This window comes from Trichechus manatus, unplaced genomic scaffold (assembly GCF_000243295.1).
Source record: "Trichechus manatus latirostris isolate Lorelei unplaced genomic scaffold, TriManLat1.0 scaffold00131, whole genome shotgun sequence".
NCBI classification, from domain to species: Eukaryota; Metazoa; Chordata; class Mammalia; order Sirenia; family Trichechidae; genus Trichechus; species Trichechus manatus.
In genome coordinates, this window is record NW_004444067.1 from 2,069,522 (window position 1) to 2,086,424 (window position 16,903).

At 58.8% G+C, this 16,903-nt stretch overlaps 1 protein-coding gene across 3 annotated transcripts in view; it reads right to left on the bottom strand.

Moving 5' to 3' along the window:
• Positions 1-16,903, bottom strand: part of NCOR2 (nuclear receptor corepressor 2) — a 133,690-nt gene that overhangs the window by 58,365 nt on the left and 58,422 nt on the right. For all 3 annotated transcript variants that reach the window (XM_004385002.2, XM_004385001.2, XM_004385000.3), the window contains exons 14-16: positions 11,574-11,731; positions 10,144-10,316; positions 6,421-6,483 (exon numbers count right to left, since the gene is read on the bottom strand). In XM_004385002.2, the coding sequence (XP_004385059.1) occupies positions 6,421-6,483; positions 10,144-10,316; positions 11,574-11,731 (394 nt within the window). The remainder of the gene's footprint in view (positions 1-6,420; positions 6,484-10,143; positions 10,317-11,573; positions 11,732-16,903) is intronic.

A 16,903-nucleotide genomic window follows, 5' to 3' on the forward strand; every position in this document is an offset into this window, starting at 1 on the left:
CACGTGCAGGTGGGGCACTGGCCGCCTAACAAAGTGTGTGTACACATGTGCAGGTGGGGCACTGGCCTCCTAACAGAGGGGGTGTGTATGTCTATGTATGTGTGTATACATACCTACGTGTGCAGGTGGAGCACTGGCCTCCTGGACTTGGAACTGGCTCCTTATGGTTCAAACCCCTACTGAGAATTTGCATTTCTAACAAGTTCCCAGAAGATGCTAATGCTGCTGATTAGGGACCAATTCTGAGAACCACTAGCAGAGCAGTGGTTCTCAAAATTTATTACATATATGAATCACTTGGAGATCTTGGTAAAATGGAGATTCTGAGTCAGTATATCTGGGGTGGAACAAACCGGTTCGAAGCCCTGGATGAAGCAGGGTAATTCACACAAAGCACTCTGCCCAGTGAGCATGTCTGCATGATGACAGGCCTGGTCATTATCCCCATAAACAGCCACAGGTGCCCCAATCTGTAAGCCTTGAAAGCTCCTTTCTGGATTCCTGCCCGGTAGCCGAATCAGGTGACTGCCTGACCTTATCTTCAAGGGTGGTGACAAGGAACAGGAGAGTCTGGAGCCTGCCCTGTGTCTGGCTGCACCCCTGAGTTCATACAGAACCCCAACTCTCTCCTCCTGATCCATCATAGCAGAGACTGTTTTGGAACGTGAGAGAAGCTTCCCACTGGGGAGATGGCAGCTCTGGTGCCCAGGGGTTAAGTCAGCCCTCCTCAATTACCCACCCGCAACTGAGTGCTGGCCCATCTCCTCCAGGCCCGGACTGATGACTAGAGCCAGGAAGTGGCCCCAACAGACCTGAGCCCAGCCAGGCCCATGAGCTGGCCACTGGGCCCTCGGCCTGCCGAGAGCCTGGGGGGATGCCTGCAATGCCGTCAGGCCCAGAACATAGCTGCTCCGCCTCTGGAACTCCTGCGGTGGGGCAGCCAAGGCTCAACACTTGCAGGGGGCCGTCCAACTTCTGAGCTCCGTGGCTGGGGGCTCCCACTTCCCCTCCCCCCACCAGCCTTGGACTCTTCATCCATGAAAACTATTTAAACGAGCTCCTGTATACAATGAGCACTCCACAGGTGCACAAAGATTACTAGTTCCTTCCTCACTCCCATAGAAAGGGAGTGACTCTGCCAGACACACTGGGCATTGGCTACAGGGGGAAGACTTCGGGGTCTGCCCGGGCTCATCCAACCCTTTGGGGTTTGCCCCCTCCCTCCTCTCTGGACAGGCCACCGTAGAGGAGAGGGGGGCTGGAGGCCCTAGAGCTGGCCATAGCCTACTCGTGGTTTGGAATAGCTTCCCCGCTCCCTCCACAGTTGGCTCCGTGCCGCCAGGGAACCCGGGAACCAGGGAAGTGGGTGGGGGCCGGGTGGAGCTGCAGCAGAGCCCTGGGCCTCCAACACAGCTGGGTCAGGACACCGAGCGGACCAGGCTGACCTTTCCCAGGGGAGGGAGAGTCACATATCCCAGCCCAGCACTGGACCTGCCCCTCCCGCCCAGCGTGGCATGCAGCCAAGAGGCTGATGGCCAGCTCCCTAGGGCTGCCAGATTCCTGGGAGGCTGCTTCCTGCTCGCACTCAATCCGCACCCAGAGTGTGCCCCTAAGAAGGCAAGGGGTCAGCTGCCCACCCAGGACCCCTCCTCCAATGATCCCTTGTGCTCTTAGAATAACGGGAAAACTCCACCCTCCTCAGTGGCAGGGCCAGAGTCCCACTGGGCTCTCCAGTGTACCCCCTGCCGCTCTCCTCCTCTCTCTCCAGGTTCCCACCACACTCCCCCTGCCACAGGGCCCTTGCATGTGCCATGCTGGCTCTTTATCAGGTTAATATTAACTGCCAGCCTTGTGCCTGACCCCATACTAAATCCTTTATGTGGATGACCTCACTCAACCTCACGCAGCCTCCTTCCAACTCTGCCACTAGAGTGCCTGGGTTCAAATCCCAGCTCTACCATGTAACAGCTGTGCAACCTGGGGCAACTCACTCAGCCTCTCTGGGCTAGTCTGCTCATCTGAATAAATGAATCACAGCACCTGCCTCAAAGCTGGTGGGGAGGAGGTGACTTAACACAGACATTAGCAGTGCCTGCCACCTGGCCAGCGCTCAGTATGCTACTTCGTGCTAATCATCATGAATTTGTGCTCTGGGTGCCAGCCCAAGGGCCCCTGTCTGACCAGGTGGACCCTCAGCACCCTGGAGACATGTGCTTAGAAGATTACTGCTCTCTGGCCCCTTGCCAGCCTGCAGGAGAGGGCAGCGGCCCCAAGAGGGGCAGTTCCCTGCTCAGGGCCACACACATACCCATAACAGGCTGAGCCCAAATTTGAATCCAGAACCCCAGCTAAACTGCAGGCCTGCTGCTTCTGAGCACCTACTGTATGCCAAGGACTCTACCTATGTTGGCTTGTTATACCTTTATGATGTCCCTGGGTGGTGACATCCCTGGTCACATTCTAAAGAACAGGGGAAACTGAGGGTGGGATAGGGAGGAGCCCAGCTGAGGTCACAGCACAAAGACCTATCTGCAGCTTGTTATGGATCATACTGTGTCCCCCAAAAATGTGTATCAACTTGGCAAGGCCATGATTGCTCATACTGTGTGACTGTCCACCATTCTGTCATCTGATGTGATTTTCCTATGGGTCGTAAATCCTGCCTCCATGATGTTAACGAGGCAGGATTAGAGACTATTACGTTAATGAGGCAGGACTCAATCTACAAGGTCAGCTTATGCCTTAAATCAATCTCTTTTGAGATATAAAAGAGAGAAGTGAGCAGAGAGACAGGGGGACTTCCTACCACCAAGAAAGTAGAGCCAGGAGAATAGCGCATCCTTTGGACCTGGGGTCCCTGCGCTGAGAAGCTCCTAGACCAGGGGAAGATTGATGACAAGGACCTTCCCACATAGCCAACAGACAAAGAAAGCCTTCCGCTAGAGCTAGCACCTGGAATTCGGACATCTAGCCTCCTAGACTATGAGAGAATAAATATCTCCTTGTTAAAGCCATCCACTTGCGGTATTTTCTTTATAGCAGCACTAGGTGACTAAGACACAGCTCCACAAGTGACTAGGAACTCAGTACGCCTAGGACATCACTGCCTGAAGCTTTCCCTGTTTACTCTCCTCTGACTCCCGTAAAGTGGGTGATGCTCTAATTCCCACACTGTGTAGGAGGAAACTGAGGCACAGAGAGGTGGCCAGAGGTCAGAAAGCTCGTCCCTCAAGGCAGTCTTCCCAGATGCTCCAAGCAGGTCCATGGGCCTGAGGCTCTAGGGACACCTCGATGCTCACCTGCCTGGGCTCCCCTGAGGAGGGGCTGGCTCATCTCGGGGAGCCCTTGCCTGCACAGGGGAAGGTACGGACCTGATTCAAATGATGGGGGCGGGGGTTGGTGAACAATGCCATCTGCCTTAGACACAGCTGACTCTGGGGTTCTTTAGCATCTCTGAATTTTTGAGGTTTGGGCGGGGGCTCTGGAATCTTCCTAGGCTCCCCACCCCCACCCACTGTGGAGACAGAGTTGCTGGGGGCTGCCAGCACCTGCCTCCCTGACTCTACCCCCACCCTCACTGCTGTCGCCTAGAACACACAGCCATTAGCAGCCACCCTGCGCAGTAATTGTCCAGATTGCTGTAATCCACGCAGACGGCACGCCAGGGCTCACCACATTATCACAAATGTCACTGAGCAGGTCTCAGCACACATGGTCCCCGGCATGCCCCCTGCACCAGAACCACGGGGGCATCTCTTGCCATCTCTGGAGCTGTCCCTCGGGGCAGGTACGCAGAGGTAGCAGGGCCCAGGATGAGCTCACTGCTGCCGGAGGACCCAACCTTGAGCCGTGGAGAGCACTCCATCTCAGCTGGTGAGTCATCCCCGCTCCCGCCCTCCCCACCTCCAGGCTGTCCTTCCAGAGGGAGCGGGCCACCACCAACTCCTGGTGCCCGGGCAACAGGGAGGGTGCCAGGGACGGGCCGTGGCAATGACAGAAGACCCCCCCAAGAAGGGAGACAGAGAATGTGGGGCTCGGGCTGCTGACTCTGAGACATCTGTATGAGCCACCTCTCCCCGCCCCCAGGCACTGTCACTGCCAACAGGCCCCCCTACTCCGGGGTCCGGCACGCGGTTAACGAAGACGCATGCAATTCTACACAAACGCTCACGGCGGTACTGCTCACAACAACCGAAAGGTGGCAACAAGCCGGCAGATGAGCGATAAACAGAGTGTGGCCCGTGCGTACAACAGAGTACTATGCAGCCACAAAGAGAGACGGAGCTTTGAGACGTGCTACGACACGGACGAACCTTCAGAAGAGTATGCCGCGTGAAAACTGCCAGACGCAAAACGACCGATATTCTAGGATCCTGTTTACGAGAAACGTGCACAACAGGGAAGCAGAAAGCAGACGAGGGAATGCCAGGGGCTGGGGAGGGAAAGAGGGAGTGGCTGCTAATGGGTGCAGGGTCTCCTTTTGGGGTGATGAGAATGTTCTGGAAATAGATAGTCGTGATGGTTGCAGGACAGTGAATATACTTAAATGCCACCAAGCTATGCACTTTAGAATAACTGAAATGGTGAATTTGATGTTATATACGTTTTACTACAATAAAACGGGGGAGGGGACCTCGTGCATTTCATTAAAGTCTCTTTTATTCCCCACAGCAAAATCCACACTAGGAAGTGGACATGGAGGACAGGGATAGCCACCGGATGGCCCCTTGAGGGGGCTGACCACTGCCCTGTGCCCTGCCAGCTGGAGGCAGCACCTACAGGCTCCCCATTATCACCCCTGATCCCACAGACACTTCTGGTGCCACCTCACCCTGCAAAGGAAGCTGGAGGCTTCTCTCTTTTCTGGTGATGCTGCGGCTCGTGGGCCTCCCCCAGGCCTACTTCAGCCTCAGGGCTGGCTGGGCAGAGGGGCAGAAAGCTGGGCCAAGACCCTAGAGGGGAAGGGGCAGGGGTCCCAGGAAGCCGAGGGAGGGCTGTGGAAGGTCTCCTCAGGTCTGGGGGCCACTGCTGGGTCTGTTTCTGGAATCCCACACTTGGGCCCTCTGCCCACACCCAGGCTGGAGGTGGGGACGGGGCCCAGACTGCCCTGTGGTCCCAGGCCACAGGGCTGTTCTCAGACCCCTGCCCTGTGTCTACAAAGGCCATTTGTTCCCTTCAAGTCACCCCCTGGGGCTCTGGGCACAAATGAGCCCACGTGTCAGAAGGCAGCCTGGCTTCCTAGCTGTGGCCTGGAAGCCCCTCTGTGCACCAGCTCCCACCCCGGGCAAACTCTGCCTCTGCACCTGGTCCTCGCTGAGGAGGTGGACAGGACCGGAAGCTGCTTCTCAGAATCAGATGAAGGTAAACCAGGGTGAGTACAGATAATCCGAGGTGGCCGCCAGCCCAGCGCCAGCATCCCTGTCACCAGAGCTCTCATCTGACACCCCTGCACCAGCAGAGGGGAGGGCTGGGCACCTCCCAGAGACGGAGGGGACTGCGGTCAGGCCCCGTCCTGGGACCGGTGGCCGGCCAGTGATCGTCACTGCCCATAGCACACCTCCCTACCTTATAGATGGAGAAGCGGAGGCCTGGAACATCGCCAAGCTAGGCTGGCAAGGACCCCGTCGTCTGGCTTCAGTGACCACACGCGTGGCTCTCCAGGGTCCCCCTCCTGCGGCCCCCGCGTGGAAGCCACAGGCGCGGCCTGAGAGGACAGCCGTAAGGTCGGCACCAGGGGCACGGCACCACCCAGCCCAGCCTTGCCTACCCGGCAGACAGGGCAGCCGAGAGCGGGTCCATCTGGGGAGGTGCTGACACCCCCACTCTGCACCTCACAAGGTCATCCGCGAGCGGGCCTGCAGTACAGGGCTTCTGCTCCCAAACTCGCACCCACCAGCTGTGCCTGTCAGCTCAGGACCCTGACTCAGCAACTCCATGGTGCCCCGAAGGCCCAACGCCCCCAGGCCACCGCAGACCCTGCAGCCCACATCCACACGGATTCTTGATGTCCCGGGTCAGAACACTCCAGCCCCAGATGGAGGGGCCTCCAGGGTTGCGCCCTGTGAGGACCAGAGGCCCCGGCAGGTCTCGCTGACCCTGTGACCCCAACCACGGTGGCCGCAACAAGGTCTGTGCTGTCCGCGAGGGGCCAGCCCCCCTCCTGCTGCTCTGTCTCTGGAGCCGCGCCACGCTGGCCTCAGAAGTGACCGTGAACGCCGCTCCACCAACCACGTGCACAGCCTGAGCTGCAGCCCGAGGTCACCTGGGGACACGCTCCGGAGCCTGACTCGGCAGCCAGCACCGTTCCATTTTACAGAGGGGAAGACGGAGGCTGTGTGTGGGGTGAGCACGCCACGCCTGGCTCAGCATCTCTGCGCCCCCGGGCCTCTGGAGCCCGCAGTGTAACAGCAGAGCCCTCACCTTTCTTGGCTGTCTCCATTTCCTCCTCGGTCCAGCGGGAACTCTCATTCATCTCCATGGAGGCTGCAAGGAAGACACAGGTGGGTTGGTGGCAGCCCTTCCCCCACATTTCTCTCCCTGAGCCAGGAAGGGGGTAGACAAGGCCTCACTCAGGTGAGGGGCTTGGAGCCTCATGGGGTGGCCGTGTTCCCCGATGCCCCTTCTTGAGCCCTTATGCCACGCTGGGTGCTGGCTGAACACTGGCGGGGGGGATCTGCAGTCACCCCATTCTACAGATGGAGAAGCTGAGGCTCCCAACGGCCAAGGGTCTTGACGGGGGACCATCCTGTGCACTGGGAGGTGCTATCTCTGGTATCCACCCACAAGAGGCCAGCAGCACCCTTCCCAGCTGTGACAACCAAAATGTCCTCAGGCCACTCCAATGTCCCGGGGCAGGGGGTCTGGGGGGCTGCAGAATCACACAGGTTGAGACCACTGCTCTGGAGGGTAGTTATTATGCTCCCCACCAACGCCTCCAACATGAGGATGGGGTCCTCGTGGCTTAGGCCGTGCCAGGCTGGAGGCGGGGGGCTGCAGCACTGTGCCGGGGACTCTCCCAAGAACCCCTAGACGTGAGCCCCGGGTCAGAGGCGGGGGGCTGCAGCACTGTGCTGGGGCCTCTCCCCAGACCCCCTAGACGTGAGCCCCGGGTCGGAGGCGGGGGGCTGCAGCACTGTGCTGGGGCCTCTCCCCAGACCCCCTAGACGTGAGCCCCGGGTCGGAGGCGGGGGGCTGCAGCACTGTGCTGGGGCCTCTCCCCAGACCCCCTAGACGTGAGCCCCGGGCTGGAGGCGGGGGGCTGCAGTACTGTGCTGGGGCCTCTCCTGAGACCCCCTAGACGCAAGCCCTGGTCCTGCCCTTCTGGGTCTTCAGAATGCATGAGGGAGGTGGGGACCACAGGCATGTGCTTCCTGGAACAGCACGAGGCACAGAGTGTGCATTCCACAGAGCGGTGGGAGTGGTGGCCTGTGCGGAAGGTTCTGGCAGGAGGGGAGGTGGCCCAGGAGCTCCCACTAGGAGAAGGGAGATGGTCCTGCCCTCAATGGGAGCTGGCAGCACCCCGACAGGTGGGGGCCCCCAGCTGCCCCCACTCCCTGCTGCCAAGGCTTCACCTGTTCCACATGTCCTGACTGTCCCTCTCCTCTCCTAGCTGTGGGGAGGGGGCTGCTGGAACTGCCCATTAGAGGGCCTGGGAGTTGTGTTTCCCAGCCAGCAGCCCAGCTCCCACATCAGCTGGAATGGTGGAGGGGAATGTCCGCGGAGACCAGGCCCACCAGCGTGCGTCTGAAAGAGCTCTCCATCTGGGCCTCCAGGCGGGCCAGCACCAAGCGGCAACCACAAAACCTACAGGAGAGGCCAGCTTCAAATCCTGACTAACTCTGGGACTTCAGGGAGGCTACGTCCCTTCCCTAAGCCTCGAGTGGCCCATCTATGAAACGGGTGGGAACCGCCTCTCATCAGAGGAGGGGACAGACCCCTGAGGGGTACAGCGGAATGAAACAGCACCTATGTCAAACCCTGCCCTGGGAAGAAACCCTGGCACTGGAGCCTCCACAGAGCACTCAGGGGCCAAGGCAGAAGGACTGGACCAAACAACCAGACAAGTACAGATGACAGATGCATGTCGGCTGCCCTCCGGTGGCAGAACCGGAGAACTGCTACTCAATCTCCCACACTTCCCCTACTCTGAGGTGGGGGAGTCCCTGGGTGGTGCAAACTGTTAAATTACTCAGTGGATGCTAACCGAAAGACTGGAGGTTTGAGTCCACCCAGAGGTGCCTAGGAAGAAAGATCTGGTGACCTACTTCTGAAAACCCATCCACTGAAAACCCTGTGGAGCACAGTTTTACTCTGACACACGTGGGGTCACTTGACTCAGAGGTGACCCGATGTCAACTAACTTTTTTAGGGTAGGGGAGTGAGCGAGGCTCAGAGCACCTGGAGATGAACACCCCACTGGGCAGAAGGAGAAACTGAGGCTCAGAGAAGTAAAGGTATGACCCAGACACCTAGAGGGCCAGGGGCAGGGTGGGGACAGTTAAAGCCACACCCCTCCTATAAAGGGTTGTTGCTCAGCACCCGACCATAGCTGTCCCATGGACATACTGGCCAAGTGTGGCAAGATCTTCTGATTTCAAAACAAAAACTAAAATAAAGCGAGTGATCTGGTTTTTATGGCCAACCTCTCAGCTCTGAAGTAACAGTAGCTCCCAGTCACAGGGCTCTTCCCACAACCGGGCATGTTCTAGGCCTTTCCACACAGAGATGCATGCGAACGCTCTCTGGCCGAGGTCAGTAGCTAAAGCTGGGATTTAACCCCAGGATCTAACTCCAGAATCCACGTGATTAAGCACTAGACTACCCAGCCTCTTGCTGTTGGCTATGAATTCAAATTTCACGAAACTTACGTGTGGGCAAAACAAAACAGGTGCGCTGGCTGGACTGGACCAGATTGCTGGCATTACCCTATGTGGGATACCAGGCACAGGGCAGGGTGTAGCCAAGGACTGGACCCAGGTGTCCTGACCACCAGGCCACGGCGCGGAAGTGCCTCTCTGTGCAAGGCCCCGGCAGATGCACACTGAGAGTCCGATGGGCGAGCAGAAGCTCCTCCCCCAAATATTAAAGTTCCCTGGGGGCAGCACGCGCTGCATTTGCTTTCCCTGCAGCTCCTGTCAGCGTGCTCAGTCAGCACTGCTGGGGTGGGGGACTGGGGGGGCCTGCTTCCCAGAGACGCCCCGCCCATGTGCAGAGGACTGGGTAGGACCCCAGCGCGACTTCCAATCAGGCCTGAGGTGTCGCCCTGCAGTGTCACCTGTCTGCTCCCAGAAGTGGTCATAGGTGGGGGCAGAGTTGCTTGGGACCCAGGCCGTGCCCTCCCAGGTTGGGGGGAGGGTATCTGAGAAGGTAGGGATATCCCTCAAGGGCCTCAAAGCGCAGGGCTAGCTCTGGGCAGTGGAGAGACCTTCAGTGGGGATTCTGGATAAGTCTGCAGGTGAAGAGAAGGGGGTTGTGGGCAGTGGACAGTGACAGCCCAGGGGCCCCAGCCCTACTGAAGCCCACCAAGCCAAAGACTCAGGTCCCGTCACTCTCAAGGGCCTTGTTTTTCTGCATTTTCATCCACCCTCTCTCCTCCACCCGCTCGTCTGTCCATCCATATCCATCCATCCATATCCATTCATCCAGCAAATTGTACTGCGTGGGCACTTCTCTGTGCCTGGCACCATTCTGGGCATGGGGGCCTGCAGCAGTTAGCACCTGGACCCACCCTGCTCCCCGTGAAGCCAGTGCCCCGAAGTCACTGTGACTGGCCCAGGCCTCCTCCCTTCTCCAGAGAGGACCTGTGGCCCCAACCACCTGGTCGTGGTGCCCTCTCCACTCAGCACACCCTGCCCACAGACCACCCTCACCTGGCTCTCAGCCCCAAGATCCCCTGGAGAGAGCATAGGCCGGAAGCCATCACACGCTACGGACAAGGGTACAGACAAGGCTCCGTGGGGCAAAGCAGTCACACGGAGCGAAAGGTGGGGGACTGTTACTGGAACTCTCCATCACTTGTGTGGGGCAGGAACTTCACCCCCACTTGGAGATGTGGCCAGTGGGGGTCCAGGAGGTCGAGGGACAGGCCTGAAGTCCCGGCGTGGGGTCAGGACCCACACCGAGGCCCCCCGGCCCCTGACTCACCCAGCTCAGCGCTCTGCTGAGGGGTGACGGCCTCCTCACTGTTGGCCTCGTTGGCCATCGAGCGCGTGATGCGGCCTTTGCGTCTCCCCTGGCTGTTGGCGGTTTTGCGGCCTTTGGAGGCCACCGCCTCCTTCTCATCATTGTCCTCACCGGAGGTGTCGTCTGTCTTCTCCCTGAGGGACATAGAGAGAGACAGGATGGGTCCCTGAGCCAGGACACCAAGTGTAGGTGGAAACAATTTCTTTCAGCTCAGCTGCCAGCTAGTTTTTAAGGCTCAGACACTAGGACAGAGGGGGAAAGCTGGGGCAAAGGCTGGCTGGTAGAGATCTGCAAGCTGCCTTACTCATCAGGCTCGTAGGTACCTGTAAGTCCCATTTCACGCACCAAAATGACATGCGAGCTGGTAACTGTCGACTACGTGATTTGCCAAGAAAGGGTACGTGGGCAGGTGGCTACTGGGAAGCTATGTTATTCACCAATTAGCGGTACTGAAAACGTTTCTGTGAGGCTACTTTATTCACCCAGTGGAGTTTGGGCTGGTAGCTACCTGCGAGGCCATTTTCTACACCAAGCAGAGAGCTGTAATCTATACCTACCGCAAGACCCTGATTAACTGAGGGGTGCAGGCTGGTGGCGATTTCCAAGGCTACTTTACTCCTCATAAAGGAGGTACACCCAGAGGGGCTTGACAAATGGTGAAACCTTTGCTTTCAGGATTACCAAGGGCCACTGGGCCTGAGGAGTACGCGAGGGGGACTCTCCCGCTGGGTCTAGGCAGCCGAGTCAAGGTGTGGGGGTCCACGTGGCCTCAATACCCAGGCCTGGGGCTTTTGCAGAACCTGGCCTGGGAGAGTTGACTGCAGGGTCACTGGAATTTATCACCCTGCCTTCCCATTCATCTTCCTGGAAGGGCCGCGCTGGCTCATGAGGAGACAGGGTGACAGACCAGATGTTCTGAAGTCATGCTACAGGTACTTGGTGCTCAGGCGTGCCCCCACCTCGGCAATGAGCCTCCAGCTGGCCAGCTCCCCCGCTGCCCAAGGCAGGGGGAGCTGTCAGCCCCGGGCAAGGCTGTGCCATGATCTGCAAGAACTCACACTGACAGCGATAGTTCTGAAGGTGAGGGCGGGCCTGTCTGCGTGCTGTGCTCCTTTGACGTCCCCTCCCCAGCATCTCGGGAGCCTCAGCCGGGGGGGCGGGGTGGGCTCGGAGGCAGAGTGCTCCAAAGTCACTGCCAGGATTTATTAGCTCAGGAGGAGCACTCAGATGAGCTATCAGTCTCCGGAGTCTCCAGAGGGATGAGAAAGAGAGGGGAAAGCAGGAGGGGAGGGCAGGTAGCGGGCTTCCAGAGGGGGGCTGCAGGGATGGAGGAGACAGGAGAGGCCTCCCTTCCCGGCAGGTGACCCTGTGTGGTGGCGGGCTGGCCTTACTTGACGAGCTCTTCCTTGTCGTTGTCCACGTCGGGCTTGTCCTCCTCCTTCTCAGCCTCCTTCTCCTTCTCCTTCTCCTCCTTCTCCTCCTGGCTGCTCCGGGGCATCTGCTGCTGCTGCTGCTGCTGCTGCTGTTGCTGTTGCTGTTGCTGCTGCTGCTGTTGCTGCTGCTGCCAGGCCCAGGGGAGAGTGGGAGAGAGGGAAGAACCGTGAGGCAGGGGCAGCCGTGCACCTGGGCTGAGCAGGAGCAGGGAGAAGCCGGGGGCTAAGGGCACCGTGGGGAGCGGGGGCTCGGGCCCAGGGCCCAGCTGGCACGAGCTGGGGAGGGGCAACAGCCTAGGGACTACAGCCCCTGGGGTCTGGGGAGGCCACCGTCAGGGAATGAGGCATGGAGAAGGCCTGTGTCCAACCCCACTCTCCTATACAGCTCAGTGAGGGGCTCAGAGATGAGAGATCCCTTATGGTGTGCCGAGAATGATCTCCTGCCTGGATCCTCGGTGGGGTGGAAGCAAATAACGCCAGGCCCCTGGGGTCACGGGCAGAGGGAGGTGCCCTCCCAGTCCCATGCAGGAGAGAGGGGAGCGGGGGCCCCCTATAAAGCTGAGGCCACCTCTCTGAGCCTCAGTCTCCAAATCCATAAAATGGGGAGGTGAGGGGAGAACCCCTACTTCCGAGAGCTGCTGGCAGGTGCTTGTTGCTAGGCTGACAAGTGGCCCCCAAAGGAAGCAGAACAAGCCCATCTCACAGGGGGTCAGGAACACTCACAGCACCGCCGGCCACCTCACCCAGACCGCTCTCCTCGGTTTCCTCCCTGAGTCCCAGAGCCTGGTGTGGCACACACTGGGCCCATGAGCCTCCCTCCCTCCCTTCCTCCCCAGCACCTGCCCTCACCCCAGACAGGACAGGCAGGACTAGTGGCCAGAGCCCTCAGACCGCCTCCTGACTTTCTTTCTGTTCCACCTGGTGTCTCTAAGGCACATGCTTGGCTTCTTCACCACCCCAAGGTCCTCCTGCAGGCAGCTGCCAAACCAGGCCATCTTCCCATCCCAAATAAAATAAACCCACCAGAGGCCTTTCAGTGTGGACCAGGCACACGGTCTTACCAATTTCCAAACCAAGGAGAAAGAATCCAAGCAGTCGAGACAAGGCGGGTTGGGGGAACGTCTCCTTTCTCCCCATCTTTCCTTCACATCCACAGCACGTGCCACCCAACACCCCCCCTCCACCAGGGCTCTGGTTTATCATGAGGACAAAGTAGGGTTCCCCAGGCCAGCCTTGGCACTCTATGGAAGCTGGACGCAGGGCAGGGGTCGGTGTGCAGGCATAGGTAACCATGGGCTCTCTGAGGCTGCACTGTGTCCACCTAGAACCTCCAGGCTCAGACTTGCTTCTCTTCCCCAAGACACCTCTTTGTTCCATAACGGTGGGGGGTGAAAGGCAGAGTGACTGAGCTGCACGAGCCTCCCCCCTCCATGGCTGCCATGAGCCTCCCCCTCCATGGCTGCCATCCCATGTCCCAGCCCCAGCCCCAGCCCCAGCCCCAGCCTGGTCTTCCCTCCTGGCCACAAGCCTGCCAACTTAAAAGCCTCAGGTTTAACCCCCCGGGAGCTGGGACCGCTTTAACTGTATCAGCCAAGGACTCCTCTAGGCATGCTGCTGTTGGCTGCCGTGGAGTCGATTCCGACTCATGGCCACCCACGTGTTACAGGGTAGAACTGCGCCACAGGGTTTTCTTCACTGTAAATCTCTGGAAGCAGGTCACCAGGCCTTTCTTCCATGGAGCTGCTGGGTGTGTTGAAACTACCAAGCTTTAGGTTGGCAGCTAAGAGCAAACAGTCTGAGCCATGCAGGGCCGGCAGCAACAACTAACATCAAAGGGCTTCGTGCTGGGTGCTGTTCTTCGTACTTCATTCGAGGAAGAACTAATGCCTTTGAATTGCGGTGCTGGCAAAGAATACTGACTATGCCACGGACTGCCAGAAGGACAAACAACCTGTCCCGGCAGGACAGCCAGAATGCTCCTGAGGACATGTTGTCAGGAGGGACCAGTCCCTGGAAAAGGACATGATGCTTGGCAGAGGGTCTGCGAAAAAGAGGAAGACCCTCAATGACACGGAATGACACAGTGGCTGCAACAATGGGCTCAAACACAATGATAGTGAGGATGGCGCAGGACCGGGCAGGGTTTCCTTCTTTTGTACATAGGGTCACTACGAGTCGGAACCAACGTGACGGCACCTAACTAACCCATCCCCCATCGTCTTTCCATTTTGCAGAAAAGGAAACTGAGGCACAGGAGGGTAAGTGAAACAACAAACAGTAGTGCCAGCATTCAAAACTGAAGCCCGAGTTCTGCGTCGGCCCCAGTTACGCCGGGTCCTCGCTGCCATCTCCACCCACCCACTGCCCTCACCCAGCCTGGCCTCACCACCCCACCAGGCCCTGCCCCCATCACCAAGCCCTCGGGCACCCAGCCCCCATCAGCACTGGAACCTGGTCATTATTTCTGCCACTTCCCAATAAGGTGTGCAATCTGGACGCCAGGCCTGCCTCCTTCCTGACATATTAGCAGACCCGGGACAGAGGCGATTCCCACCTCTGACCCTCCCTGAGTTGGGATGTGGCACCCCCAGTGCCCACCTCCCACAATCCCCGAGCTGGGGTGTGGCACCCCCAGAGCCTGCCTCCCACCCTCCCCAAGTTGGGGTTTGGCACCCCCAGTGCCCACCTCCCACCCTCCCTGAGTTGGGGTGTGGCACCCCCAGTGCCCATCTCCCGCCCTCCCTGAGTTGGAGTGTGGCACCTCCAGTGCCCCACAACCACGCTCCTATGTGATGACGCATCCCAGTATCCCAGCATCCCCAGCAAGGGCCCTAAACTGGAGGCGGAGCAAAGGGAGAAACACCAGGTCAGCCCTGGGCTCCTGGTCTTTTCCAGCAGGAGATGTACCTTCAGCCCCCATGGGGACCATCTGCGTCACACAGGAGCCCAGGGTTGGTGCGAGATGCGGGGTCCAGGTTCAGGGGTCAAAGCCAGTTTTCGGCTGCTTGGTGTCCTTGGCCAGCAGTCCCCTCCCCTACCTGTGGCCCCTGCCCCTATACCTATACTCCAGCCCATCTGTCCCTCCTGGAGACAACAGAGCATGCTCCCTTGGTGCGTGAGGGGTGCCTCTTTACACGACACGCAGACAGAGATGTGCTGGGCCAGCTCATTCCAGCTCAGATTTTCAGGAATTCTGCAGGCCGGCTGTTAAACAGTCATTTCCAAAAACTGAAACACATCGCTTTACAGTTAAACAAGTTACGATAAAGACAAAAGTAACAAATACTCAAAACTCCTCACTTCCTAATTATGTGGAGGTTATCTAAGCTCTTGATGTTACTCAGGCCAACTCCACCTGCAGGACGGAAACACTGCCTGAGAGTGTGCTGAGCAAGTCTCTTCCCAATTCTGCGGTCGGCAGCATCACATGGGCAGCCTGGAGCTGGGCTCCAGGGAATGCTGTACCACGAGAACCGGCATGGGCTACACATCTGGGCTCCCCACTACCCTGGGAAGCTGGTCGTTAAACGCTGTGTCAACGGAACTTGAAGAGCGTGTAACACACGCACGTGGATGCGTGTGCTGCCCGTACAGGAGCAAGAGTGTGGCTGTGACGTTAAACGCTCCATAATAAATTGTGAACCACATCCCGTCCCTCTCCTTGGACAACCTCAGCGGCCCCCACACCAGGCCAGGATGACACCAGGCTGGGATGACCTGGCCCTGCCCACTGCTCGCACCTCCCCAAGGGCCGCTCTCCCCTGGCTCACTACTTGCCTCCTGGAGCCTGCCGCCCGGGCCCCTGCCACAGGGCCTTTGCACTCGGCCAAGTCTCTGCCTGGTCGGCTCCTTCTCATCACTCAGGTCTGAGCCAAAATGATACCTCCACCAAGCAGCTCTCCGTCATGTCAGCCACCTCCTGACTGGGGCTTATTTTATCACCCTGAACACCACCGCCCGTCTGTCAGTCTGTCATACTGTGGTAGCTCACGTGATGCTGTGACACTGGAAGCTATGCTCCCGGGATTGCAAATACCAGCAGGGTCACCCATGGTGGACAGGTTTCCGCAGAGCTTCCAGACTAAGATGGACTAGAAAGAAAGGCCTGGCAATCAACTTCCTTAAATCAGCCGAGATCACAAGAGAACGCTGTCCGACTTGCTTGCTCTGGACCCATCATTGGGGGATCACTCTCTGGAGGTGGTTGCCGTGTCTGATGAAGTGGAGGGCCAGCGGGGGTAATGACCTTGGGAATGACGCACGACTGGACCACGTTTTGTTCTGTTGTACGTGAGGCCACCATGAGCTGGAGCGCACTCAGTGCATGAGCTGGAGTGCGCTCAATGGCAGGCAGCTGCCTGTCTGTCTACCTGTCTAAACCACCTCAGATGATCTCTTTGTCTCTCTCTGTGTCTGTCTGACACCACCTCAACAACCATGCCAATTCACTGGAGCACATCTGTCTCCCCCATGGGCGTGTCACTCCGGGAAGCTCATGTGTCTCCAGCTCTGCTGAATCATCTACAATGATGACACGTGAAGACACTGATGCAGCCCCTTCCACTCCCCCACTGGAGCAGGCCCACGTTAGCACCGCTCTTTGGGGAACTCCTCTGACTCTTGGCAGCCCAGCTGGACACACTCCCAGTGAAGCCCGCCCCGCCTCTCAGCCCTGGCCTGTCCCTGTGATGTGGTCAGCCTAGGAGCTGGGGGGGCCAGGTCTCCCTGACCCCACATTCTGGCCTGCAGGAAGGCCACGGTCGGCTTCTCCCCAAATGGCAGCCCAGCATGCTCCGTCCCTCAGCATGGTCTCTCTTGTCTCCTGGTGGCCCAACCACCCAAGCCAAGATACTGTCCCCATAAGTGACATCCACGGCCATGTCTGCCAGACTGGGGGGGCCTAGAGGTGTCCCCGTTGAGTACAGAGCTAGGCAGGATCAGAGACTTACGCTCACCATGGCCCCACATCTGGACATGATCCCGTGCATGCGAGCCTGCACCCCGCAGGGCAGAAAACAGCACCTTCTACAGGCCTGGGCCACCCAGGGGGCAGATAACCCTGGCCCGACCAGGCACGCTGGGACAAGGCCAGCTCGCTCGCACCTGGTGCTGGGAAGGTGCTCTGCAGCCTGGAGGCCATGTAGCCATGTCTAGCCAGCCGGACGTCCCCATCAGCTTCACCGGGTGAGCTGTCAAGTAATGTCACCGACGGGGCGGAGGGGTGACACATATCTGTCTGCGCTGGGGGGTGGTGCTGGTGGTAAATGTGTGCCCTGCGGGGGGGGGGG